This window comes from Falco biarmicus, chromosome 3 (assembly GCF_023638135.1).
Source record: "Falco biarmicus isolate bFalBia1 chromosome 3, bFalBia1.pri, whole genome shotgun sequence".
Classification (NCBI taxonomy): Eukaryota; Metazoa; Chordata; class Aves; order Falconiformes; family Falconidae; genus Falco; species Falco biarmicus.
In genome coordinates, this window is record NC_079290.1 from 69,808,280 (window position 1) to 69,835,958 (window position 27,679).

The 27,679-nt window shown below is 38.0% G+C and overlaps 1 protein-coding gene across 4 annotated transcripts in view; it reads right to left on the minus strand.

Moving 5' to 3' along the window:
* The window catches only part of MBP (myelin basic protein), a 120,223-nt gene that overhangs the window by 72,962 nt on the left and 19,582 nt on the right, over positions 1-27,679 (minus strand). For all 4 annotated transcript variants that reach the window (XM_056331380.1, XM_056331381.1, XM_056331379.1 and 1 more), the window contains exon 2: positions 18,915-18,989. In XM_056331380.1, the coding sequence (XP_056187355.1) occupies positions 18,915-18,965 (51 nt within the window). In that variant the 5' untranslated portion in view covers positions 18,966-18,989. The remainder of the gene's footprint in view (positions 1-18,914; positions 18,990-27,679) is intronic.

Here is a 27,679-nt window from a genome sequence, read left to right on the forward strand (position 1 = left end):
TGCAGTTTAAGTAATGACCTGCGATTTAAAAAGACAGGAAGGAGGGACAATTGGGAAGTATATGTTAAGTTTTTAGAACCTATTAAAACACAGAGGTGTTTGTTCTCAATGTGCTTAAAAAAAAAATCAGAAGTTACCTCCCTTTCCCATATCTCACCAAAGACATAGCAAGAAGACCCTTAGAAGTATTAGTGACCTTTGCAAATCTTGAACAAAACCAGAATTAAGAAATTAAGAAACTATTGAGCTTTCCCACTTCTATATCAACACAATATGGTGGTGTAAGAATTTGGATTTAAACCTTTTCATCATTAACTATTTCTTAAAAGGAGATATGCAGGTAGATTGTGCTCCAAAACAACAGCAGGCATAAATAGATTTTTAAAACAACTCTGGTGGCAAATAGGTATATTTATTGTGGTTTTCTTTGATAAAGAAGCAGTGTCAGAGGTTCTGGGTAGTAGTTACATGAATACAGAACTGCAAAAAGTTGCAAAGGAAAACCATGACCTGAAGTACCATCTTCTTTCCCTGCTCCAGTAAATCAGAAAGCTGCAACTCAGTGTAAAGAACCAGTTCATCAATAATCGTTCCTGCAAAACGTTTTACACTTTTGTAGCTTAAAAGGCTTTCCCTCCTTCAAAGAAATCCAGTAAATAAATATTCAAACATATTCCTCTGGAACTACCACTAAAATACATTTTAAAATTCATCATTTTAAGAGACAGACTTTGCCCATGAACTCTCCGCAACTTCAATTCTTATGCAAGACAGTTAGCAGGAATGAACAGAAAGCTAAATGCTAAATTTTGACATGAAAATTACATGGCAGGAACAACTACCTTTTCAGAAAGCCAGAGTATCATCCCAGGGGATTTGTCCACTTCATGTCCAACTATGGGCCCAAATCTGGCTGACTTTCCTTTCAGCAGGCCACTGCAAGTCTCTCACATATAAACCAAATGTTAACTAATACAGAGTTGTCAATGATGCATAAATAAAATTACTTACTAGAACAATATCCACAATTTTTTCATGTTTAGAAAAAAAAGTCACCCTAAAGCCAAAGAATAAACACTGAAATGTATACAATACTTTTCTGAATATTTTTAAGAAAGCAATTTCAGAACACCTGTTATAATCAATTTACCATTTTGCCTGAGGTAGAAGCAGAAGGATCCCTTTTTCACTTTCCCTAGTTACCTTACCAACCACAAAATGCAAAATCAAAAGAGAAGATTAACTGATTTCTGAAATATTCTAGCTGTCAGTCAGTTTTCAAGAAACTATCTAAACTGAACCAGAAAGACTGTCATAAAATATACAATAAATAACACTATACATACACTATACACTAAAAATACACCTGATTAACACTAAAGCAATACAACACAAGTCAAGAGAACCTCAAAAAAGGTAACCAAAAATAATCTACTCCAACAGCAAGGAAAAAATTCCACAGTGATATCTCCAACACAAATAGAAACTTCTCCCATTCACTGCTTGCTTTGATTTCAGCATCCATTACCAGGAATAGAGGAGCAGACCCTTACTGAGACAGTAACTTCCATTTCACAACGGTCATATTCACTATACAAGATCATTGTTCTTCATTATTATTTTTAGAGAGAAAATCATTAGGAAGCCAGTTGTTCTTCAGACATTGTATATATTCTCTCCAAGTCTGCAGCAAGATTTGGAGATTACCAAACAGATTACTCGCCATGCAAGAATGCTGAGACAGGAAATCTGACATTGCACAAAATTTAGTATTTTCTTCTCTGACAGTCTCTTCAGAAGCAAACAATTTTGTGACGCTGCTAACAGTGAGAATTGCAACTCCAGAGACTCCAAGCAAGAGGCTCTACTGAACTCTCCTAAACCATTAAACTCTGCTCAGTTTTTCACAAAGGTGAATGCCTTCAAACCAAAATGTCAACCGCCTCTGTGTAATTGGTATTATGTCAACAATTTCTGTAAAAACAGATATCTCTTCCCATGATTTTGCTCCATATTCTGTTATTTTGTTTTCTAAAAGTAAAACAAGAGAAGAGTGCTTTCCTCCATGCTTTAAGTCAATACAGAAGCACTCTCACAAAAACTACTGTGCAGAATTACAATTGCACCAATGTGATTAGAAGAAACTGGACCATTGTAACATATGAACTAGCAAGCTGAAATGCTAACCTGCATGTTATGTTTAATAGCTGAACTTTCCCATATCAGGGGAAAACCAGAGTCTCAGAGGAAAAACTTTTTTTAAAAAAAATAAATAATACAAAATTGTTTACCCAAACATGTCCAGACAGATGACATTTTAATTGTTTATTTTCAGGCAACTGTCCAGACTGTTTAAAATCTCTCAATCGGCATTCAAATCTACCGACCACTGTGAGGGGGAAAACAACAAAAAACCCCAAACCCTGAAGCACTACCTATGTTAATGAAGTGCAGAGGCCAATTTCAAAAGTTGCCCCACAACTGGTATATGAAGGCCCTCAAAAGCAAGAAGTAAGCTACAAGAAAATAGAGGATACATTGTTTCATTCAGCAGCCATAATATCAGAATGTGTAGGTAGTTATGTAGTATATAAGGGCATATTTTAAACCAAATCAGAGCACTCTATCTCAGTGGGGCTTCTAGACATTGTAAGGGCTATCACTCAGAGCCTGACCTTAGTGAGTTCTGGCTACCAGGCCACCAAGAGGTTTGTTACAGGAGTTCCACTGCCACTTTCAGATTTTGGTACCCTCCTCTGGAGCCAACTTACACTCCAATGCAGTCCAGACTGTAACGTGCAGGTGGGGTTACTTACATATGCAATTTGAATAATGTTTATCCAAACCTTGGAAAAGTGATGATGCGGCTAGTCTCTAACATGTCTTGGTGATTTCATACTCAATGAGTACAAGTAAAATATTACATTTTCTTCCTATTTATCAAGAACTTCACACATTCCTAACTTTCAGAAATAGTCACCTCAAGTTAACTATTGCTGCTTACCATAATAAGCCAGTGGTAAGATAAACCTTGAGAGCCCGAGGAAATGACTCAGATCTCACACTCAGTGCTTCTTCAGTCCCAGGTGACACCTGATTCATCAGCAAATATACACTATTACTCACCTGGAAATAGGTGGAGGTTTTCCTGTAGAGCTAACTGCTTCCATTTACGTACACCGCTGTAATCAGCAAGCACTTATCAAAACTGTCTTCAGATGTCCAACATGATAAGATACATGCTCCATAATGTTTCATTAGGCTGTTCTCATACCTTTTGAAAAGCATGAACAGATAATCTAATCGCTAAATAAGAGAGATGCCATCTGCACTACACACAACCCCGTTCTTCAGGAGCACTTTTTGTTTTGTTGTTGTCTTTTAAAATGAACAGTTTACAGAGACAGTATTTTTTAAGCAGCTGTAGTTACCATTTTCCAAATATATAAAGCCAAACAAAGAAACCAAACCTGAGGAAGATCAAGCAATAGAAACATCCAAATGACTGAAAAAATAAAGAAGATGGACTGTAAAAATGTCCATCTTCCCTACTACCAATATAAAGAAGTATCAGAAGTGATGACAATGAAAGACTCATGCATGTACAGACAGGAGAAATGGTAATACCAGAAATACAACTCGCCAACAGCCACCTTATCACTCAGTGAGCCAAAAAGCAAATAGAAACTGACATTTAAAAAGATTACTCAGTTTACCAGTTTGATTAATTAATGTGGTTCTACTAAAAGCCCTGCACACGTTCAGGAGAAGAAAAGAGGTGGGGGGAGGGCGGGGGGCAGGAACAAAGGCATATCTGCATATCTGTATCATGTTTACATTCAAGAGCTATATGTTAAAAAAAAGTTATTTAAATAACTGCTTTTTTTGCACCATTTACAGTCATCATGTGTGCAAGTCACAGGCTCTTGGGGGAGAATGAAGCACTACCAGCAAGCATGTCTATTCATTGCCTGGGTCTGTCTCAAACTCTGGGGCAGGAACACTTGTCTTCTTCAACCTCCACCTTTTTCTTCAGTGCCTAGTTTTCAGATCCTTCCTCTTTTTTAGCTATTTAAAAAATAAAACTAAAAAAACCCCAACACACACACAAACCCTTTAACTTAGCCAGCCAGCATTGCCTTTTTTCTGTGAACACTCAAGTCTGTGCTGTAGAGTTACCATACACAGGCTGCTATATTGATTTGTCAAGTCTTTGTGAATCTGTGACCAGCGTCCATCTTTCCAGCAAGGTTTCAAGCAAGCAAGGAAGGATCATCATTCAACTACAAAGTGCACTTCATATCTCTTCTCCCTTATGTCAATTTGTCTTGAAAGAAAAAGGCCTCATGTCCAGGTGTTGGGTTTGGTTTTTTTTTTTTTGTCCATTATCCCAAAGTGCAATACTTTATTTCAAGTATAAAAGACTGTCAAAGGTAGGGTACATTCTGTGCTCAACAGAAAACTCTGCATCTACAGCGAAAGAGCAAAAATGCATTGGTAAAGTGAGAAGCACACTTAATACACAGCATTTCAAATGCTTAGCTGTTTTTATCTTTTTTATTAAAAGGCAGATGACATAACAGCTTTAACAGCAATTGTTCTCCATGGCTAGACGATGCATGGGAACAGCCTCATCAGATTTACCAAAGGCAAATTGTATCTGACCAACCTGACCGCCTCCTGTGATGAAATGACTGGTTCTGTGGAGAGGAAAAGCATGATGTCATACCCCTCGACTTCAGCGTGGCCTGTGCCAGCCTCCCACAGTCTGCCACTCTACCCTTACAGTCAAACTGAGAAGATAAGGTTTGGGTAGGTGGAATACAAGGTGTGGCTAATTAGTTGGATCACCTGGCTCAGAGGATTGTGATCAACAGCACAAAGTCCAACTGGCTGTCAGTCAGCAGCCCCATCCCTCAGGGATCATCACTAACACCATTATCATTTAATGCCTTAACTAAAGACCCAGGTAATAATAAACTGGGGGGACTTGTCACTACACCAAAAAGCAGACCTGCTACTCAGAGGGACCTTGACAGGCTACAGAAATAAACTGACAAGAATCTCATGAAGTTCGTTAAAGGCAAATGTAAAGCCTTGCATCTGAACTGTGATAATCCCATTCACTAGGATTGGCTGGGGGCCAACTGGCCAGAAAGTAACTTTGCAGAAAAGGTTTTGTTTATTTTTTGCATCCATTTTAGTTAAGTGACTATAAAAGACTGTATTACAGGTGTTCGGAACTGATGAGCAGCTCCTGAAGTACATGACAAAGGCAGGCACTATTAGTAAAAAGGCTTAACCTCAGTTCTCCCAACTCTGACATTTGAGATAAAAAGACACACAAGCCCCTATCTCTATAGAGACAACAAAAAAAAAAAAGGGTTGGATGAAGCGGATACACACTTAAGAGTTGTGCTGACAACGTTTCTCCCCTTGTTCTGCTTTGCTTCTACAGACTTTAAAGACACTTTGCTTGGAGCCAATACTGTCACCAGAGATGACAGCTTCCCAGCGGAAAAGCTGTGGCTAACATACCAGTTTAAAACAAACAGTCACAGCTAGGGAGGTCATGTTACCTTCCCACCATAATAATTATTCATGTACACACACCCCACGCCGCCCCCATCTTCCAAGTATATGCAGACAAAGAGCTTTATAACAGAGAAATGAATTAAAAGCTGTAGAACTTCATGACAGTTCCACAGTTCATTTTCATCAGCATATAAAAGGTCTCCAGCTCAAAGGTCTAGTTTAAGTTATACTAGCTGTGGTTTAAAGGAAAGGTTGATCACTTAAGGAGAACATTTTTCAATACATAAGCTCCATAACAAGGTTAGACACATGACCTTTCCAAAGTAACATTCCTTGAAACTAAATCCTTAGAAAAAACAAATCCTCTGATAACCTCTGTGCAAAATTACAAGTAAATACGGTTACTACAGGAGACACAGCTCAAGGCAAATTTCTTCTTGTATTATCAACACCCAATCTATCCACAAGTCACAAAGGCCTTTGTGTTTGTTTGCCGCCCAACCTTCCTTCCCCTGAAGGAAGATACACATGCAAAACTTACTGATTACACATGGTAACCTTTTTATCTATAGATAGACATAGTTATAAATACAAACACACACACAAATATATCATGGTCTGTAACTGTGGTGTGGTACGGAGAAGATTATGTAGAAGGGGAAAACTGGGTTTTCACCTCCTGTCTGCAAGACCGTGCTGCAGGGACGCTCTTCAGACTACACTGCTATTGTTTTTCCCCAAGGTTTTGCTCACACACAGCCCACAGCAAACCCCATTACATTAACGTGCAAAATCTATGTTAATGCACTACTTGGCTGGCAATTTTAAGTGCACAGACGTCATGCAGTTAAAGACTGCATTTCCCTCAGCAACTGTTACTTAGTAACCCTCTGCACATAAATAGAATTTTACATTACTGCATATGTGTTGTGAAGGCTAAAATCCATGCCTCAATTCTACAGGCAAGCAGGACTTAATGCAGTCATGCAGGAAACTGTAAATCAAACTTGCATCAGCTCTGTGCAACTGCTTCTCTAGGCAGAGAATTTAACTGGGGAGAGAAAACCTGTGCATGAACAAGGAGGTGTTTCCACCGCCGCTCTCTTGCTCATATTTCATTATAAAAAAAGACCAGGTACAACTTCAAAGAAGTTAGACCTGGGACAGCCTTTCTGGTATTGCTCATACGCTGTGCAGTGGAGACTTCAGACATAAGCACAACAGACTATGCAAAGCTCTTCACCTTCTCCCCTAGAGGTAGTATAATCAATTGGCTATGAAACTTCTAGGTAGAACTGGCACCACCAGAGCCACAGTCAAAATGTGACTTAAAAAAGCTGTGCAAAACAGATCCAGGGCTGAAGAAAACAGGTGGAGCATGACAGATGCAAAGAAAAAAAACCGAAAGAACACCAAAACAAACAAAAAAGGAAACCTACACAAAAACCCAAACCCAACACCCCCAAACCCAGAAAAACAGATTAGAATTCATCAACTCTAAATAAGTAAATAAATAAATAAATAAATAAAAAAGCTGTATTGTATCAACTTGCATATTTGATCCTTCTCATATACAGGCTACTTGTGAATTGACTGACAGCCTATTCAAGCCACTTAAGTAACTATCAACATGGGACTTCAGAATCACTTTAGACCAAGAGTCTGCCTTTTCAATATTGAACAAAATTTCCTGCTGGAAATACCTAGGCATCTTTGTAACTGAATTCCCCACCACTGCAAAGGACATATCGTTACTCTGCTTTGCCCCATCCTTTGCCTCTAGCACACCATAGTTTTATCTCCTAGCATTATTTATTGTAACAGAAGTGGATTGTCTTGACACAAAAGCAACTGACTGAGCCACATATATTGCATTTCACAAATACATTCATATGAAGAGGTTACATGTAAACTATAGTTGCAGTTATTACACTGAGTGACTAAGTATAAGCATATAGATAAGCAAACACACTTCATTTGCAATTTTATTAGCAAGTTTAAAACCCCTTACAGTCTAGCACATCTTTTTAAATACAGAATTCAAATAATCATTTCCCATCTCTTCCTAAAAATGAAAAATAATTATCCTAGAAAAGGACTCTGGAAACTCTGGCAAACTAAAATACCCTCCAAATAACCTTTCCCTCAAAATTCCTCCCACAATTCTTGTCCTGTAACTCCACAGATATAAGTTATCCTTGCAAAATCCCAGGGAATCAATTCTTTAAAATATGGGAAAGTTTTTTCTCTGTCAGAACCATACCTCGATACCAACAAAGTTGTAACAAGCAAGATGTTCTAACTCAGACCAAGAAGTTTTTACTCCTGGTAAGCATTAGGCATTTTTTTTTCTTTTAAGAAAATGAAAGTCAGCTAGGAACCATTTCAGAGTTTGAATCTAACCCCGCTAAATCACAACTAAGTAGTCCAGATGCTTAGAGATGTCCCTGAAGTCCTCATTTTTTTTAAAGACACAAGACCCAACCTGGCAGTGCAGCAGCAGAATTGAGAACTGGGCAGGAGACTTGGCCAAGTCTTACTCAGTGATTGGGACAATTAACTGGCCATCTGGCTCTCAGCACGAAGAAAGCAGCTCAGCACCTGCTCCACCAGCCCACAGCTCATAGCCTAATTGGTTAAACCGAGCTGATCAGGGCAAAAAACAGAACAACTTGTCAACTGCTGAGATCCCTGCTCCAAAGCTGGGATCGAAGCCAAGGCCCCCTGCTCCTGGTGGAGCCATCTGCCTTGTGGGCTACATGTGAGACATGTTCAGAGGGTCTCCTGTCCCTTACATATACCAGCAGGAGGCTCAATCAGAAGTTATTGAAGACATGCAATTTAGTTGATACAAGGTCTCTGTGTCAAGCCCCATAGGCTTCCAAAACACCACAAATCTTTTATTCTCCCATAATCAGGTGACTCAACAGCTGCAACACAGTGTTATTACAGTATTAACTGCATTATACTACTGCATTATAAGCTTTCTGCAAAATCCCAGGGCACAGTCTGACGCCTGCAAGTTCTCAGCATCACTTTTTCAAAGCAGATTTTGAAAGGCAGACAGAGCGCTCGCTCCCCTGTCTGTTCATGTACTTGGCGTTAAGGACCACTGGCCAGGGCAGTCACCCGGGCAATCTGGTCAGGGGGTATCAGAACTCAGGGCTCCCCATCCCACCTGAATGCATCCACTTACAAGCACCTTTTGGCCTCCTTTCCCCCAGGTTCCACAAAACTTTCATTTTTAGATGGTTTTATTGATCCTTACAGGGCATAACACAAACAAGATGCCAAAGGAAAGGAAAAGAGTGTAACAGGCAGAACAGGTGCGTTGAAGAAATTTCTGAATACAATTATGTTCCCTCTCCTCCTGAGAGAACTGCAGGAAAGTAAAACACAAAGCACTGAGGTCAAAACCATGAAAATGTGTCAAAGCTTAGTTTTAAGTAGAATTTTCATCTATTTTTTTTCTAATTACCAAACCCTTACTTGTAAAGCAAGAAATGAGCGGAAGGAAACATAAAGGAACACATTTTATTAAGAATTAGGGTTTTCTTTAAATGTTGATTTGCAGAAAAAAAAAAATTAACATTAGAAGTAATTTGTCAAGTAAATGAATCTGCAAGAATCCTAAAGCTAAATGTTTAGGTCCACATTGCCAGCACCTACAGATAAACATGCTTCATTTAAGTCAATTTGAATGTAATGGATTACAGTGGTTCAGAGCCATCACAAAATATAGAACGTAACTTCTCCTAACACAGATTCAGTTCTGAAAAAACTGAAGATTAGCACAACATCATAGGAAAGGACCTCTTACTATCAGCAAGTGTCCTGCAGCATAAAGCAAGTCACTTATTTCAATGAAAAAAAAATAAGTTTTAGTCTTCATTATGTACAGCCTTTGACATAGAATCTCATCTCATGTGACCAAGCTTCAGAAGTAACATCAATCACCCCGAACATGCTGAGTTTTCTGTGTGGCAGTGTACCAAAGACAAAACAGTTGTTACTTTATGCAGCGGGTCTGACCTACTGTGAGCTCTGAAATCTTTCCTAGAATATTAAGATATATTTATATTTATTGGTACTATGTATTTGTTAAATATATTAAAGATAGTTAATTTTTTAAATCAATACATAGTATTAGTAAATATAGAAATACCTTTAATTTATTTAATGAGATATAAACATTCCTCAACTGTTACAGGCACTGACTTGAGATTCTCAGTCACACATTCACCAACCTTTCATCTGCCAAGTCTCAAAAAACCAGGATTGTCTGGAATTTCAGACATTTGGTTAATAATAAAAAAAAAAAAGACCGTGATTATTCAGGCTTTATCACTGTGCACCGTAAGGCAAATTTCATTTGCAGTAGAAAGCTCTGGCTCAATGTTAAGAAAACATTCAGCCTGTAGTTGACAAGGGTGATCAGAACGGATAGCCAGACTCCCCAGAGTGGAAGGCTTACTGGTCTTGCCTTTTGAAACTCATATAGTGAGAACATTTGCAGCCATACAGGGATATAAACAGAGTGTCTATACTTGAATGTAAACCTGCATTTGCACATTATTTATTTTTAAATATACACTTGTACTTTTTTTTTATATGGATGTGTGCATACATATATATGCATGCACACAAGGAATTAAAGTGGGATTTAAAGTTTTTGTACACAGTTCCACTTCACATAGACAAATTTTAGCCACATTTCCCCAAAGGAATTCAACAGGAATTCCTCTGTTCCTGCACAAAACAAATTCTTTAACAGGTACAAGGTACAACTGCAAAAAAAGAAACACAACTTTATGACAAAACAACATATACATGACAACAACAATTGGTCATAAAAATAACAGGAGACCATTTTGATTTTCAGCTGTAAAACACTGGCAATGGCACTACTGGATTTCTGTGTAAAGCAATGTACTGTGGTAGTCTGGGATAGCTGCTGAAAGTCATATGTCAACATGAAGGGAGAGAGCTGGCTGGAAGAGAAACTCATTTTTCAGGTGGATACATGTTGTCAGAAAAATGTGAATTTTCTCTCTTTTCTTCTACGGTGTTCCCACCTTCCAAATCAGACTGTGTTAGCTGGCCATTTCTTCACTCTTTCTGAATATGCAGTTCAGTATTATTTAATGCCTCAGAAAAATCAAAACACAGCACTGAATTTACACTGCACCAGAGATGGAGATATGGAGATGCTGGCAGAAAGTAGTGTGCAGAAAGAAACTGGGTGTAAAGAAGAAGGAAGACAAAGGGAGGAAGGCAGGCGGGGGGGCGGGGGTGTGAAAGGCTGGGAAAATGTGCTAGACCTAAGTCAGTTATGACGACAAAACAAAACAAAAAAATCCCCAAACCAAACAAACAAAAAAATCAAAAAACAAAACCACTCAGATTTCAATGTAACCGTTTCAGATAGTATCTTTTAACCAAGATGTTTGCAATGTATTGGGATTTCCATAACTCACCTCAGCACTATCAGACAGTTAATCCAATCCTGAAGCTCTTACACAGAACAGGAATAACTGAGGACCCCAAAATGATGGCTATTGTTTTCATAATAACTGACGTGTTTAAGGAGAGATCTCATCAGCAATAGACTTGCTAAGATTTATGATTTCTGGCTCTTAGGTCTTTTCGATCATGAGCAAGCCAAGTACCCTCACATCTCCCTAAATTAATCTTAAAGTTCTAGCGAAGTTCAGCTACACCAACCTGAATGTCACTCTGCGGCACTGTGACAAAAATGCAAGATTTCCATTATTGCCTTTTCATGATTATAACCGATGTTCAGAAGTCCCCCTAATTATCAAGGAAAAGTGGTATGTATCCTTGTGGCTTTCAGCTCTATGCAAGTTTTGATATTTTTATGGCCACATCCACAAGATGCTGCACTGAAATATCAGATTGGTTTTAGGAGCAAACCTTATCTCAGCAATCAAAAATAAAGTCTTATTACTCTGCTTAAAAGTTTTTCAATTTCCTGTTGCAAAAAAGTTTTTTTTTCCCCTCTGGCAAATGCTACCAAAGTATTTCCATCAACTTAAAGCAGAGGGTATGAGGAAGTTAAGTAAAAAAAGAAAAACATTCCATGACATTTTAGCTCAAAGTGGAAAAATGAGCTCAAGTTAAATTCACTCAGTGTACAAATAACTGCAATTATGTAATAAATTAATCTTCAGCCCCTGAAGTGCAAAAAGAAACTACTGTTAAAGTGGTATGTCGTATGGGAAAGCCCTGATCATCTTCATACCGATGTCCGCTTCACACTTGCTGAGTTTATAAATGAGAGCTGGAATCAACTCACCTTAGCAACATGGAAGTCATCTTTTCTCACGGAAAAACATTTAGCATCAAAGCTGGGATTTTGTCTTCATACTGATGCATCATGTAAAACCGTGTCTTACAACCAGTTACACTGACCTAGCTGCACAGGCAGTTACGTTACCAGAAATACAGGTGTGTGAAACTGACAAGTAAAACACGGCTCCAGCGCTCTTCTTCCCAGCAGCGTCAAAGACCACAGAAGTAGCATTAGGGGAAAAGATGGGGACAAATTTCAAAATGCACTTTCACCAGGGTTTAATGCTTTGATAAGTGCTACAGGACAGATTTACTAGTCACTGTCTTAGATACTGGATATTCTGCTGTGGCTTGGCCCTGGGTACCCATAGGTAAAGTCTGGCAACCTAACAGGGAGAACACACTTCACTGCAACAGATTTTACAGATACAACTGCACTCTAAGGTAATATGTTACTGCAAATGTTTTTTTAGACTCTTCTCAAATATACCTAATGTTTGTTGCTTTGACATATCTCAACCGATTTCAGAGCAGGTGATAAAACATACTGTCGTATGCTGATCTGTGGCCAACAACAACAGTAAAAGCACAAAAAAGATTATATGAGGAAGGAAGATATTTCTCCCTTTCAGGGTGTCCATGTCACTTACTGCTTCCTCAAGATTAAAAATACAAACAACTTTGCCTTCATTTTTCCAGCATGAAGATGTTAAAGCATTGAACAACATGTTCTCAGGCTCCAGTAACTGACTCTTGTTAGAAAAAGTCATCTCAGCAACTAGAACAGTTCACAGGGAGTCCACCAAGGACGGCTAGTGCATCACATCCCCGTTCTTCCAACTCCTTGCTAATTTAAGTGGTACTGTCATTAAACTCATTTGACAGGACATTTATCCAGTTGTGTATCAAAGCTAACAAGAAGGGAAGTATAAGAAACTATACCACAACAGCATGGTATCTGAAGCACAAGACATTAGAAAGTACAGTGTACTTCCCTCTTCTAGTCAGTTCTACAGGCTGAGGGTGGGAGAACAAAGCCTAAGACCCTACCTCCTCCCCAGCCAAAACCACAGCAACTGCACCTCTTCCTTTTACACCCATGCAAGTTCAACCAGCTCAAGAACAAAATCAAGAAACACTAGAATTTAGCAGTTGTGTGCACAACAGAAAAACATGCTCTCAACTTACCTCATGTAACTGTTACCTACACATTTACTCACGGTTTTACCAAATTGCAGATCTAGCGACATACTACCAGGATTATACAATCCAGGTAACTCCTCAAACACTAGCAGCAGGCGCTGTGGCAGCGACTAGAGCTTGCTCCTTACTTGCATCTGCCTTACCTCACACCTTTAACTCTTCTACCAGTCGCCCTGCACAGCACAGCATTGTACCTTCACATACATGCAATGAAGGGAAACATGGAAGTGTAACAAGTACCAGCTCTGACTGAGGGTCAGTTTATCCTCCACACATACTTACAATGAGCTTACAATATTTTAGACATTAGGAAGATTAAACATTACAACTACAATGGACCGTATCAAAATCAGCATCTTAAGAGTATAATGAACAGTCAAGTATTTAAACACATGACTTGGATTTTGACACATAAATTGTTCCCTTTAACTTTGTAGTAGAGATACTAGCCTACTTAAACATCAGACATAGACTTCTAGTACCATACTGAACGATGGTCTTAAGGTTAATTTTTGAGAACAGACGTCATAGCTACTGCAGACTTGACATTCTCAGAGGTTTCAAACAGCACAGTCATTTCTGTATTGCTACGGTACCATCTCAGTAGCTGAAGCACAGTAGTCCCTGAAGGCTCCACTCAGGGTCACCCAGCACTACTATTAATACAGAATGACACTACATCCATCCCAACAAACAATCCAGTTAGACAGTATGAAGGTCAAGAAATTCAGTAGAAGGACAGAGCGAGCACCAAAGGATTTGCTCAAGGCCAAATCCAGGTCGATGCTGGAATTTGAAGAAAACAGACATCTATCAATTTGAACTGGTCCTGCTTAACCTGACTGCCCAGAACTTCCCTTCATGCCCTGGAAAAGGATTTGCGTCTTCCAAAAGCAGCACTTCCTCACATCAGGTACCAGCTTAACCAGACATTGGCTGGTCACAAGAATGGTCTACAGTCCATAACCTGTAAAACTGGCTGGGGAAAATGCGCATCAAATCTCTCACAGAAAACACTGACGCTCTCAACATTTTAAAGTTTTTCTCTCTCTTTTCTTTGCCTTCAGAAAGATATTGACTTGAGAGAGAGTGTTTAAATCAATCTATAAAATTACAGAGAATACATCACTATAGCCCCCGTGATCTTTATTGCTTTACAAAAGGTAAGACTGAGAGAACACACAATTGTAGTAGAAAATAAGCAGTGCTATACAACTTTGCTAGGGGGAAAAGTGAAAAGGTTGCACTCTAACTTATGTTAATTAACTTATGGTAATAAGACTATTTATTCAAAGGTAATAAAATCAAATGCCACATTTGAATTTTCTTTGTTTGAGTTTTTTTACAGAAAAGTACACCCTAGACTTCAAAATCTACATAGTCCGTACGTCATGTATGTAGAAGTGTAAGTATTACAAATAAATCTCTATATTACAAAAATATCACTTCAGAGCAATCAATAAAGCAAATAAAATTACTTCATCTGTTGTTTTTTTCCTTTCTTGATACTTTATGATGCATACCGAGAGGAAGCACCTGGTAAAAACCGTATCTATGGCTCAGGTCTGTAATCAGTCTCAACCATGAGAGATAGGGCATCAGATAAGTTCAGTGTGAAAACCCTTTTGCTTCCAGATTGTTGAGCATCTATGAGGTGAACAATACCACTACCATCCTGTGCCAGGCCATATTCAGAATTTCAGCTCCTTCTTATCAGGGACAGCCAGAAAACTTTCTGCCAATGTTATCGGGGGAAGGCTGCACAGGGGGCACATTTCTGAACATTAGCAAGACAATTGGGGAAAAAAAATAGGAAAGAAAACAGAATCTCCTCAGAAGCAGCACAGAAACCAACTGAATTATTGATACGTGCTCATGGTAGCAATTTAGCTTGAACTAATTACGAGAACCAGTCATTAAAATTATCAAATCAACCACTGCAAAACACATTACAGGCTCTAGGTTCATACATAGGGCAATGAATGGCAAGATTTTTCATAAGTTTACTACACAGCAAGACTTTGCCAATGTTAACAGATAGCTTTTAGTTCAAACAAAAATATTGTTTCATTTAGTTAAAGAAAAAATAAAATTTAATTCAAACAAAACATTAAAAAACCCATTAGATTAATAAAAATTATATTACATCATTGTAGACAGAGTGCCTTATCATCACTACAACTGTTTTCAGTTTTGGCCTGTGAGAAAGCAATATAGTGTGGCAATTACATTTGCCAAAGTTGTTCAGAGTTAGATATCAGAGGTAGCAATTGGGTTCCTTGGTATTTATTTACAGGGTACGCCAAGTATATCAAGGACGTCAAACAGGTTGATGACCCAATAATCTAACATGTTCTAGGTCTGTATGAGTTTCTCAAGCAAACAGTCCCTTGACATGCCAGGGCATTGGGTTTCGATGTTTTATTATAGGTCACAAGCTTGGTTTCTGGCTCCCCACAGTACTGAAGTGATGTGACATACATGGAAATCAGGCTCTACGGACTTGGTGCATTTGGTAGTTGCTGTGGAATAAATGGGACAATGCTGGAAACCTTCCTTCCAACCCCATCTTCCCAGTCAATGAAGTTAAGGGCCAGTTTTGACAGATACCAAGAAAGTTCAGAGATTTGGGGATGGCAGTGTATGTGCTGTGCAGAATTCTCTGAGGGAGACAAAGTGGAGAGTAGCAGAGAACTGTGCTGTTGTAATACTTACAGGCAGCTTTAGTCATTTCAAAAGAGCACATGGCATTTCATAGCTTAAGGATGCCAGACTAACGCAGATCAACTACAACCCCGAACAAAGACCAATTAAACGTCAGTTGTCTGTCTACTTCTCTACACTTAGCTCTCTGAGAATTTAAAGAAACTCTGGGCATGAAGGACAGCCCACTGTGGTTTTTTATTGTTCTTAGATGTATTTATGTAAATTTAAATGCAAGTATTAACACTAAGAACAAAGTTAAACAAAATGAATACTTACAAATTTACTAAAACTTTAAGCAGACTGAAAAGTCCGGTATAATCCAAAGTAAAAAGAAAGAAGATAAATTGCTGGGTTCATTGAATAGTTTTTATCTGTCTTACAAAACTAAAAAATGCAGATCCATTGAAGAGAAAGAAATCTGACAAATGAGACTGAGTATGTTATTGCTCTGAGAAGAACATGAGGGTTTTGTCACTACTTTCTGCATTATTTAGATCAAATAGACCAACTATTTTTCAAAGCATTCAATTAATTTCACAGTATCTCCTTATTTATTACATAATCACTGTAGCTTGGCATATTTATAAATCAAGAGAAGAGCAATACTTTGAAAGAAGTATTATAGAAGTATCACAGCATGGGAAGCCATCTTGTCTTTTGCAAATTTCCAGATTTGAAAGCATCTCGGTGTCATGTTAGACATCTGATGAAATAATTGCTTTCCAGATCTCCATTTCTAATTTCGTAATTCAAATACTGAAAGCTAAGCAAAGCTAGATGCCAACTCAAAAAAACCCACAAAAACAAAGTCAACAACACTACAACCGGTAGTAGTTGCAGTATACAGGACATGTATTGGACAACCAAGAATTAAGATTGCTACAGTTTAGCAACAGTTTCTCTAATGTCACTATATACAAAATAACCACTTGGAGAACTAGTCTATCCTTCAGGAGCCCATTGTTTGTGCAGCAAATTTGGCATCACAGGTTCAAAGAAGCTTCCTAAAATGATATTGTTCTTTGCCACTATAATTTTGGGAAAGGAAATAGTAAATACCCTTAAATTACAAGTAATGAATTTTAGAAAGACCCTCAATCAGATGTTAGCCTCTTTCATTCCAGTTCTATTGCTAAGAGCAAGGACCAGCAATGCAGCATTTCCACTATAGTCTGCAAACCTTCAGCAAAGCTGTCTCCCATACCACACACCAGAATGGTGGTGGGAAACCAGTTCTAATTTACAGCTATATTCAACAGCAAAAAGAAAAAAAGCATGACATATGGTTACTACTGCCAGTAATAATTTTAATGCTCCCTGTAAGAACTGAATCAAGATTGACTAGTTTTGAGGAATACGTACTAGCACCTTAAATGTATATTTCCTCATTTTAAATCTGTCGCCTTATAATTACTATCTGACATGCACAAAAGGAGATTTTGATCAAGCATTGCCTATTTTAAAGTTTAGGGATTTGGTGTTTTGGTTTTTTGTCACTGTAGAAGGATAAGTAAGGGACAGAAGATATTACTACAGAAATAAATTCCCCTTTCAAAAGCATTTTAGGTAAATGAATGTTATTTTGATTGCAGAATCAAGTATTCTCCATGAACTGATTAGGAAGATGAAGGAATTATAAAAATTTGCAGCAATCCACTTCCTTGTAGACCTGTCTTGCACACTAGGTGTAAGACCTGCAGTCACCTGGCTCTTGCCCACCACTGCAGAACTCACACCTATTGCACAGGCTGCTACAGTTTGAAGAATCTTTTACATTTTGAGGAGGCCCAATATGTGCTCAATAGCTCGCTCACTTGCCACCCAGACGCATTAGACACATGTAATCCCACAGCAGGAGAAAAGTTAGGATACGTTTTTGTAACAAAGTTTTGTCCTTAAAGACCAAAGCAGGGGATACATGCAGAACAGCCCACCACCCTCTGCATGCCTGCTGTATCACACCTGCAAGATCTCACACCCTTGGTCAGAAAGGATCAAAATATTTGGCTAAATACATGCATCTGTTTCATGCATTTGAGTTTGCTGGATCTGCACAACAAGAGTTTTCTAGAGGGGAAGTCCAGAAGACCACAGCTTGGGACTCATACTATTGTTTGTACTGAAACTGAAACTTTGGGGCACAAAACTGTTTTGCAAAATACTGCACAAACACAAGCCAAAAACATACGTAGCCAGCTGTCCTCTCTTCCTGCTGTTTTCTCCCTATTCCTTCCAGTGTGTTTATGTATTTTCCTAAAGGAGACAGCAAAGAACTAATAACTGCATGAATTCTAGTTCGTATACCTTTTAGGGATAGCTGCTTATCTGTCGCAGCAATGCACAACATCCACATTCCTCCAGATAAAGCACAGAACTATCTGTTTATATCATCTGTCCAATGCAAAGGGCAATAGCTTTATACAGTGTGGGCTCAGACTGTAAACTGTTATTTTTGGGTGGGGATGGGTGGAGGGAAGTTAGCAATTGCTAGCAACAAGAAGCATCTTGGGTTTTTTTATGTCTAAAGAGATGTCTTTTTTTAAGATACGTGTAAATGCTCTTCCGGTACAATGTAGAAAGAAAAATAAACAAGATATTATCACAAGGCAAACAGAATACTATGTTATGTGCAAAATACACATAAAAAGTACATTTTGACAGTTCCATTATTTTTTTCTGGGAAAGACACTTTTAAAGCGGTATCTTCTCAAACTGACAATCTTTTACTTTAGAATTCTCTTATTTTATGTGTTTCTATATCGCTTCTTATGGATAAAGCCAATGACTGCCCAAATGGAAAGCTGTCAACACAGAGAACATTATTCAATTCATTGGCTCTTTAAAAATGTCTACAATACCATGCTTCTAGGGCTTTATTTAATTCATTTCCACCATGACTGAGAAGCTTTTTAACAGCTGTGGATCTGATACAGAAAAATATCACACCTCTCATTAAATCCAGCATAGCAAAATCCAGTTTGGCCACATCTCATAGAAACTTTTTTAAAAATGGTGGTCATTTTATAGTGACAACTACAGAACAGTAATGGTGAAAGTGATCTTGTAAACACACAAATGTACGACAAACATATATATATTTCATTTCATGACATACACATTTCTGAAGTGGCCTTGCCTCTTCAATTGTCTACAATTACCTTGGTTGACTTTTCAGCGCTATGTTCTCTTTTTCCTACATGGTTCCCCATGATGGATCACCAGAACTTCAAATTCTGAAAAGATAAAACCAAAAGAACATTTTGAAATCAACACATTTGTACTGAAATACAAATTCATTTTTCACCTGACACTGAATAAAGAGATTGTTCTCATACAATAAGCATTTTTACAGTCCAAGGTAAGACCTGTGAAAGATCCTAAAAAAAATAAAATATTTATCTGGTCTTATTTGCAAATCTAAGCAGTACCCAAAAGCTTTCCTTCTAAAAAAAACCAACCACTATAAGCAGAGGAGGTAGAATAAAGTGTTTATTGTGAAATTTGCACATAAACAAGACTAGATTAGAAATTAGGTAGGGGGTCTTCCGATATTATCTCCATAATAACAAAATGGTGTAATATGTATCAAATAATCTTAACTACAAATTTCCATAAAAGATCAAGTAAGTTCCTTCAGATTCAGATTTGCCATTATATAAACAGCAATTACTGAAAAAAGCACCAAACTAAACTGCTAACAATTTGCTGTGGAGGTGAGAATGGATACGTTCTTTACAGCCCACACTGTCATGACAAGCACATAAGAAAGGAATGCCAACTCTTTGTATTTTCTGGCTCATCCTGTTGTATCTCAGCTTTAACAGAGCTTATGTAGGTTAAACCACAACACATATTTCAACTTTTAGAGTACCCTTGTGGTTTTGCTACATATTTCTTCCCATAGAAGCATGTGTTTGTATAGGATTTTATACGCAGCTGCTGCCTTCAGCCGATTTGAATGCAGTGCAGGGTAGCATTTAAAGTCCTGAAATCATAAAGTACATGCAAAAGAAGTTTCAAATGGACTTTTTCCTCTCAGAATTACGAATTGAACTTTCAGGAATAAAGTTCAGTTTCTGGTGCTAACAGTAACACTTCATTACTCTGCAATAAACAGAGGTATATACCATAAAACCTTAGCATAAGAAACCCTGGCACAATGCTGTTGCTATCAGAGGGCTAAGCTAGCTCAATTAAGCATAACTTTATGAAAAGGCTTGGGAGAAAAGACCTTTGCTATGATAGAAAATGGATGAAGTACAACAACAGGCTATCAACCAGTTACACTCAGAACATACAAATAGTTATAACCCCAGCGACACACGCTGATTTGTGTACCAAAGGACTCTACAGACAGAAACTTTGATTCCTCCTGACTTTCCACTACAGAAATGTGTACTTTATCAAAAGCAATCTTGTCCTCCATCTCTACTGCAACTTTTGGAGAGACCGATAGATTTATTTTGCCTACCTCAGTGATAAATTTTCAAATGAGACAGTGTCTGCAGTGCCCATCTGACCAGTCACTGAACTCCATTCGCTCTAAAATCAAAGTGCCACATATCACCACATGCAATTAAATAACTCCTTATGAATATTGACATTGAAGCTTTCACAAAGAAAAAACTAAAAAACATCCAAACTCAGCAGATGTACTCAAGGCAAAGTTAATTGGCAAACTGGAAACACATTACTTTTTTTTAAGCAGCCACTATCTACTGCATAGAAGACTGAAGGAAAAAAATCCATCCTTTCAAATTGTGAAACCAGCACAACCAATTCACATTTTTGTGAGTTTATGAAAATTTTCAAGGAAAAATGCAAATAAATTCATATACACTGGGTTTCAAAGCTGGACTACCTCAAACTGGCCTTTCCTCTACAAATTATGAGCAGCAGCTCACTTCTCATCACCTACTTTGCAACATAAAGAATAACAGAGTGGAATGCAGAAATTGTAGACATTTCTTACAGTGGAATACAGACATAATGTTCCAAGAATTACTCTGCTAGTCATTCATTGAAAGATTAGCTCTCAAATTTGACCTCTAATACACACACATTTAAGTAAACAAATTACGGAGCCAAGGTAAGACTTGCAAAATCAGAACTCTTAATCAGTGTCCTCCTGCCCGTGCCTCAAGTCTCCCTGCTGTCTTTGAAGTAATGCTCCAGGAACAACCACTGTACCCTTGAAACACTGATCACAGCAGAGTCCCACTCCTGCAATGCCAAGGTAGAAAAATATAACAGATGCAGATGAGCTATGATGTGAAACTAAGCCAGAAAAATATTTAAAAATAGTTTGTTGGCCAAAGAAAAGAAAAGCAGTAAAAGCTTCCATGCTGCCACACCATAAATACCTGAAAATGGTAAGGCTAGTTTTCTGCTCCAAAGCCTGCACAAAGTAAGCAAACAAAACAAAAACCAAGCAAAAGGAGAAGTGTATTAAATAATCAACACACTCCTAATTCCCACGTGCATAATTCCTTCAGCTAGATGCTAAAAATTACACATGGAAGGGAATAAAAAAGAAGAAAAAGGCTTGAAGAAATGGAAATGCACAATGCTATTCAAAGTATGAGTGTGGTTTGAGAGTTTTATGTTTCTCTACAGGAACAGACTTAAAAGCTGAAAACTAATCACATTGATTAAGCCTGTAAATCTGCAGTTCTGTTTTCGTTATTGTTTTGAATGTGTCAGAGGGACAGCACACGGCCTAAATTCACATGATCAACCCCTTCTTATTCTTCCCTCACGTCCAGAAACTAACACTAATACAACTAGCTTTTACTTCATCTTTTTCACGCATAAATGAACAGATGTTTAAACTCAAAGTTAGTTAGCTATAGGTACCAGCTATAAAATCCTTATGCAGCGATAAAGGTACTTTTTAGCCAAAAGGACAAAAACAACCAGCTGGGTAGCAACAGTATCCTAGAAGTCACAGAAGTCTTCATGCTACCTATTGAATGGAGAAAACTGCAAGTAATCCTTTGGGGGAAAAAGGCTTTAAAAAAATTTGAAATTAATTAGGAAAGGAAATGTATACTGCCAGCTGTTATGTAGATATCTGATTAGGAAGCAAAAACATACACACACACAAGTCTGTAAACATGAAAACAATTTACAGCAACAAAAAGATGTAATTTTTCACTGTAGCCTCATGCAGAAGTCTGCCTTACTTGGTTAAAAACAAAGCACATGGGTCATTTTCACTTCAGGATGCAAGTGCAAGTGCATCCTGAAGTGTTAAGATGAAGACTGATTCTGGTTCTTACTGTCTTGAGGAGACCCTGCTGCACAGTTTCTGTCTGCACGAATCTTTATGCAACAAGTTGAGTCACTGACTTCAACGGGATTACTCATTGCATGATCTTTGTAGGAACTCGCAGGCAACTATTCAAAAAATCTGGGCTGGAAAAAGATTTGTATTTTCTTTTTAGTCACCTTCATAACATACAGGTTATCAGACTAAGCAGCTCTTTATAAAGCGAAGAAGCAGCTTCCTGCACTTACTAACAAATGTCAGTCAAGTGATCAACATTCTTGTTGGCAGAGGAGCCTGTACATGCTTTACCACTGATAAACAGTCACAAGAAAAGTCACGAAGCTCCAAAACAATGCAAAACCAGAAGCACTGCCGAAATGCAGTAACCTTCTTTGAATCCAACGTGAATCACATCTAACAATGAGCTACCAAAATAGGCCTGAGCACAAGGTTGAGCTTATGACCACAACAGCATTTGCCTGAAACTTTCCTGGTGAAACTCTGCAAGTTTCCTAAATCCTGTGAGATTAAAGATTTTGCACACAAACTTGAGTCACAAAATGAAAGGGGATACTATGCAGGTCTGCAAGCAATCGGAGTACATCACCAGCTCCCCTATAAATCTCCACATCAAGCCAATGGGTTTCAGCATATTAAAGCCACCTGAGAAGCTCAGGAAACAACGGGTTATGCAAGCAAAGTGATTTAATAAGACTAAAAGTTGAAAACATTTCAGCTTTAAACTAGCAAGTTTTTTGAGTGAAGTGAGTGAATTACGGCAGGAAGCTGTGAAGTGCTGCTGCAGACACCACCAGCAGAGTCACCCAGTCACCTCAGCACTACGCCGCAACCACGTACCGAGCTGAACCAGCTCTGCTGCCAAGAACCAGGCACTTCCCCATCAGTGACTGATAGAGAAATAACTCCAGCTATCTGGCTGCTTCAAGTAATTCCAAAATCACCACAGGGAACATCCCTTGGGAAATAAAGTGTCTCCTCCCATCAATTTCCCTTCTTACAGAGTCAGTCGAGACGGTAACCTGATGGAAGCCTAGACCAAGCTGCTTTCCTGCTTTCTTCGCAAACGGAAGCCTCGTTCCAACTAGCAACAACTACAGAAATGCCACTGCCTTACTCAAGGAGAGAAACTTCTCCTTGCTGTCTGCCAAACACAAGATAAACATAGAACCCAAACAAATATACAAAGGGATGCAAAACCTCAGTCCTACACATCACATACCTATAAAAATACACGTATGTTGTGATCATGTAACTTTTTCCTCTTCATCTGAACAGTTGATTAAAAATAGCCTTTTAGAAACATGTATCAGCATTTTTTTAGCCCATTCTAGTCTGCTGTTGAAATTAATTGGATATTTATAGCTAACAAAAGAGGTTCTAATCATCTTTGCATATATATACACTGTCCTACAGAGAAGTTTAAATTATAATTTTCACTAAAAGGCAGAGAAACACTTCTCTAAACTTTTTGAGCATACCAAGAAATGCAATGGTATCACTTCCTGCTGGTTACATTTTCTTACTCACTCATGGGAGCCTAAGAAAACTTCACTCCTTGTAATTGTCAGATTCTAAAGAGTGTCCTTCCCCTGTAATATCTCACAGAACATTATAACTTTTGTACACGCTAACTACAAATGACAAACTTCAGCCCAAGAGGAGCTGATTTACAGTGACAGCTCACCAACGGTAACTCAGGAGTTACAAAAGGCTGTAAGCCAATGCACCTGAAGCACCTTTATTGAAAACTAATGGTTATTTTGTACTAAAATACATAAACTACCCAATGTAAATCACAGGCTGCTGCACATGGATTATTAGAGATGATCCTTGAAGAGTAATTTAGTTATGTAAAATAAGGGCTCAATCTTACCTCTTCCCACACGCTTAATTATGACTCAACCAAACTACACATAATAATAAAGGTATGCAAGTGCTTACATATTTACAAGTATCAGAACATAATTATTACCTTGTCTAGGAATTCATATTCACCGCAGACTGATGCTGGATAATAGTGCAGAGCTACAATGCTAGATATGTTTAGCAAGTGCTCATAGCCTTACTCATGCATGGGAAGGATAACCATAGAATATAAAAGTATTTGAGGAATTTACTTAAAACTTCCTGCTACATTAACGACTACTATTATTCAAGTATTAAATTCTACTAATATAGTCAGATCTTATTAGACAAAATAAAAAGTGTAATCATTTCTAAGAAATGTGCAATTTCTCTCCAGTTTTAGTAGCTCTCTAATGTAGACCCTTAATTACAAACTTACCCAGCAAAATGACATGCAGAAGATTTTTTTTTTTTACTAGTGTCAGGTCTAGGTTACGTAGCTTCCTGGGAAGAAAGCTGACACAATGCCCTGCACTGGCTGTCAGCTAGATGGAAACCTTTGAGAGAATTTTTTTTAGGCTCTCAGTGTGACATACATCATTGGAAGGAAGCCCTTCACTTCAGCCTTCTTTCAACGCAGATTGAGACACTGGGCATGCATCATCTGTTTCTTCAGAATTCTATCATCGAGGTAACCTAGTGCTCCAATGCACCAAGAAAGAAAACCTCCAGCGGGCACAGGTGAGTGCCCTGCAGCTAATTCCATCAGCAGCCATAGTCACATGCTTCAGAGAGAGATGTGAGCAACCACGTAACAAAAGTAACCTGCCTCGTGGGCAAAGGTCTTCCTAGGAATCCTGCCATTTTAACTCAAATGTTAAATTATTTCGTAAAATATAGTGCCTTATATCTCTTAGAAATTTCATTATTATTTAATGCAGATTTAATTTTTTATTACCCGTGAAAGTGTGCGATCCTTGCTAGATCAAACCTTATTTCATTTTTGACTTCCACAAAGATAATTCTCTGAGGAACCCTTCCTGAAAGAAAAATACATTATTCCAGACATATTTCCATCATGAATAATCAAAGCCAAGCTTTCAGAGGTGACCATAATTTTTAAATCAGAGAAGTCACCAGGAATTTAGCACCAATATGTGTATTTAACCATGCGTATATTTTGCATATCAGTACTGCCATTCCTGGCCTATGTAGATATTACAGCAATTTCCATGTTTACAGACAACTGTAGGTGCCTTAGCAAGGATCACAGACCTAGAAAACCACCCCTCTGAGAGACAAGCCAAGTTCTGAAACACTACTTATCTGAGAAATTAGTCCTCAGTGCTAGCACAGTTGCTCGATAATTTACATACACCTCACACACCATTGTAAAGGACACCAAAAGTATTTAATTTTCATTACAATTTTCTGCAAACAGTATGACACAGGAAAAAGGCTCCAAGCCAGAATATGTTCTTGGAAAGTACATTGTTACAAGCTATTTCCTAAAATTGCCATTGGGTTAAGCACAGCAGACAGGACCCGATGTTTAAGATCTTTTTTAACTGCTTTGATTACAATTTCCCTCTATCTATTGCCAATAAGAAGGATGTTGCCTTTTTTTTTTTTTAAAAAAAATAAATAAGCACGTGATTTTCAGGAATCTCACCTCACCACAGCTAAGGATAGTCCAAACTTGATTATAGACAACAGTCTGTAAAAACAATTATCATGTAATTGCTAAACTATATATTATTTTTTTGTAGCTTGGGTTTCTCTCTCTTTTCCTTCGATCAACTCCACACTCCTTGATGGAACACCATCAGCCTCATGCCACCCATTAAGAAAAACAAAAGATACAATTTTAAAACAAATTTCTCAACTGGACTTTTCTGCTTCCCTCCATGAACAAGAAAAATGCTCACCTAATATCACTTAGGAAACACTGATATCTATACTCCCTTATATAAGCACAAATAATCAACAATTATAATCAAATGGCATTAGCCACATGCTTACTGTTCGTCTTCAAAACACTATTAGTGGAGCCCTGAGAACTCTAAGTCAATCCACCTGCAGGGTCATAAGGAAGTGTTCTTAATCACCTCCACTTTAAAAGAGAGGCCAGTGCATTTGATGGGGGAGCTGGGTACCATCCCAAAGACCTGGGGCAAGGCAGAGATGCCCTCAGCACATCCAAGCACCTGGCCACACCATTCTTCCTGCCTGTTGCACTTCTGCCACAGCACTCACACCTCAGGGACTTGAAAAAACTTGGATTTCCTTGCATGTCTTCCATGCCTTTGCTGAGATACTTGTGCCTTACAGCTGTTTCTAGTTTAGGGAACAGAGAGGACCATAGGTATGTCTAACACACACATCCCTTGAACCTATACCTAAAAGGAAATGTTGCCCTCCTATAAAATTAAGATTGATTTGTCTATTTTTATCTCAGTCACTAATATCAACAGGTTTATTTAATTTGCTATATACTGTTTTACACAAAACACCACAAGTCAGGCTGATTTTTAATTTTTTTTCATATTTTTTCATATTGGAGGACTATTTAGGTCTGCATGGCATACAAAACCTAGAAGCAAGGAACAGTTTTTCCCAGCCCTCTGAAAAGGATCAGATACATAATCATTGGTGATTTTTTCCCAATACTTGTGTGCTCCAGAAACAAAATCATTTGACATCACAGTAAAATAGATTCTCTAATAAAAAAAAAAAAAAGGGGCAGAGAAAGATATAGACAGAATAGTTAAGAAGAGAGACACGTCTTAACCTCAATTCTCTATATTGTAAAAATATGCAGCATACTCCTAAGACCATCAGTTTCCACTGTCATTGCTCCTGAAGTACTGTATTTCCTCTAGGAATACACCTCCACAGCTGTGGACTTCACCTCTTGGCCTCAATGAGTCAACAACTAAAAGTACACACTCATCCTAAACATTAAAATATTTTTTTAAAAGATAAACCAGCACACAAGAGTATATAATACAAGTACAGCATTAAATTAAAAAGAAAAAAGATTGAGATTCAAATTGAAATTATAGAGAATTTCAGGCCAAAGTAATAATGTTATCAGTACCAGAGGAGTAAAAGCACAGAGCAATCAAGAAACCAGAGACAAGTGTAATTATTTGTTATTTGGAGACTTTCAGGTTTTGAGAGCAAGGTAGTCTGAAATCAGATAAGACCTAACATCTGTTTTCACATAAAAATGAGAAAAATATCATGAGAATAAAAGCAAGATATATTTGAAGACTCACATTTTTTTTCTGTTCTCTGCTTAGAAAAAGTCCTCTCTGAATGCTGAACGGTATAATCTCCTTTTTAAAGTGAGGCAGGTCATCTAAGCTTCCCAGTGAACACGGCCACTTTGATGATCAGCATTTCATTAACACACTATAGAGACTGATGACAAAATGGACACGTGCAGTTCTAAACGCACATGATCAAAGGCATTGTATGCTGGCTCTTATCTGTCAGTCTGTTGAATATGAGAAGATGGGACAAGAAGATGATTCACTTTCTCCAGACACGGTTAACTGTGCTGTGAGAAAACAGTGAACCTCTACATCCTTTTCAATTAAATAACTTTTTTTTTTTGGGGAAAAAAAAAAAAAAAGAAAAGAGGAAAAAAAGCCTTTCTCTGCCCAACCTTTCTCTCTCTCTCTCTGTGTTCCGACTTCTTAAATAATCTATACTGTAAACATATCAATCAGGAGACAGGTTTCCTGTAAATGCTCCTCTCTTACATTTGGCATAAATATT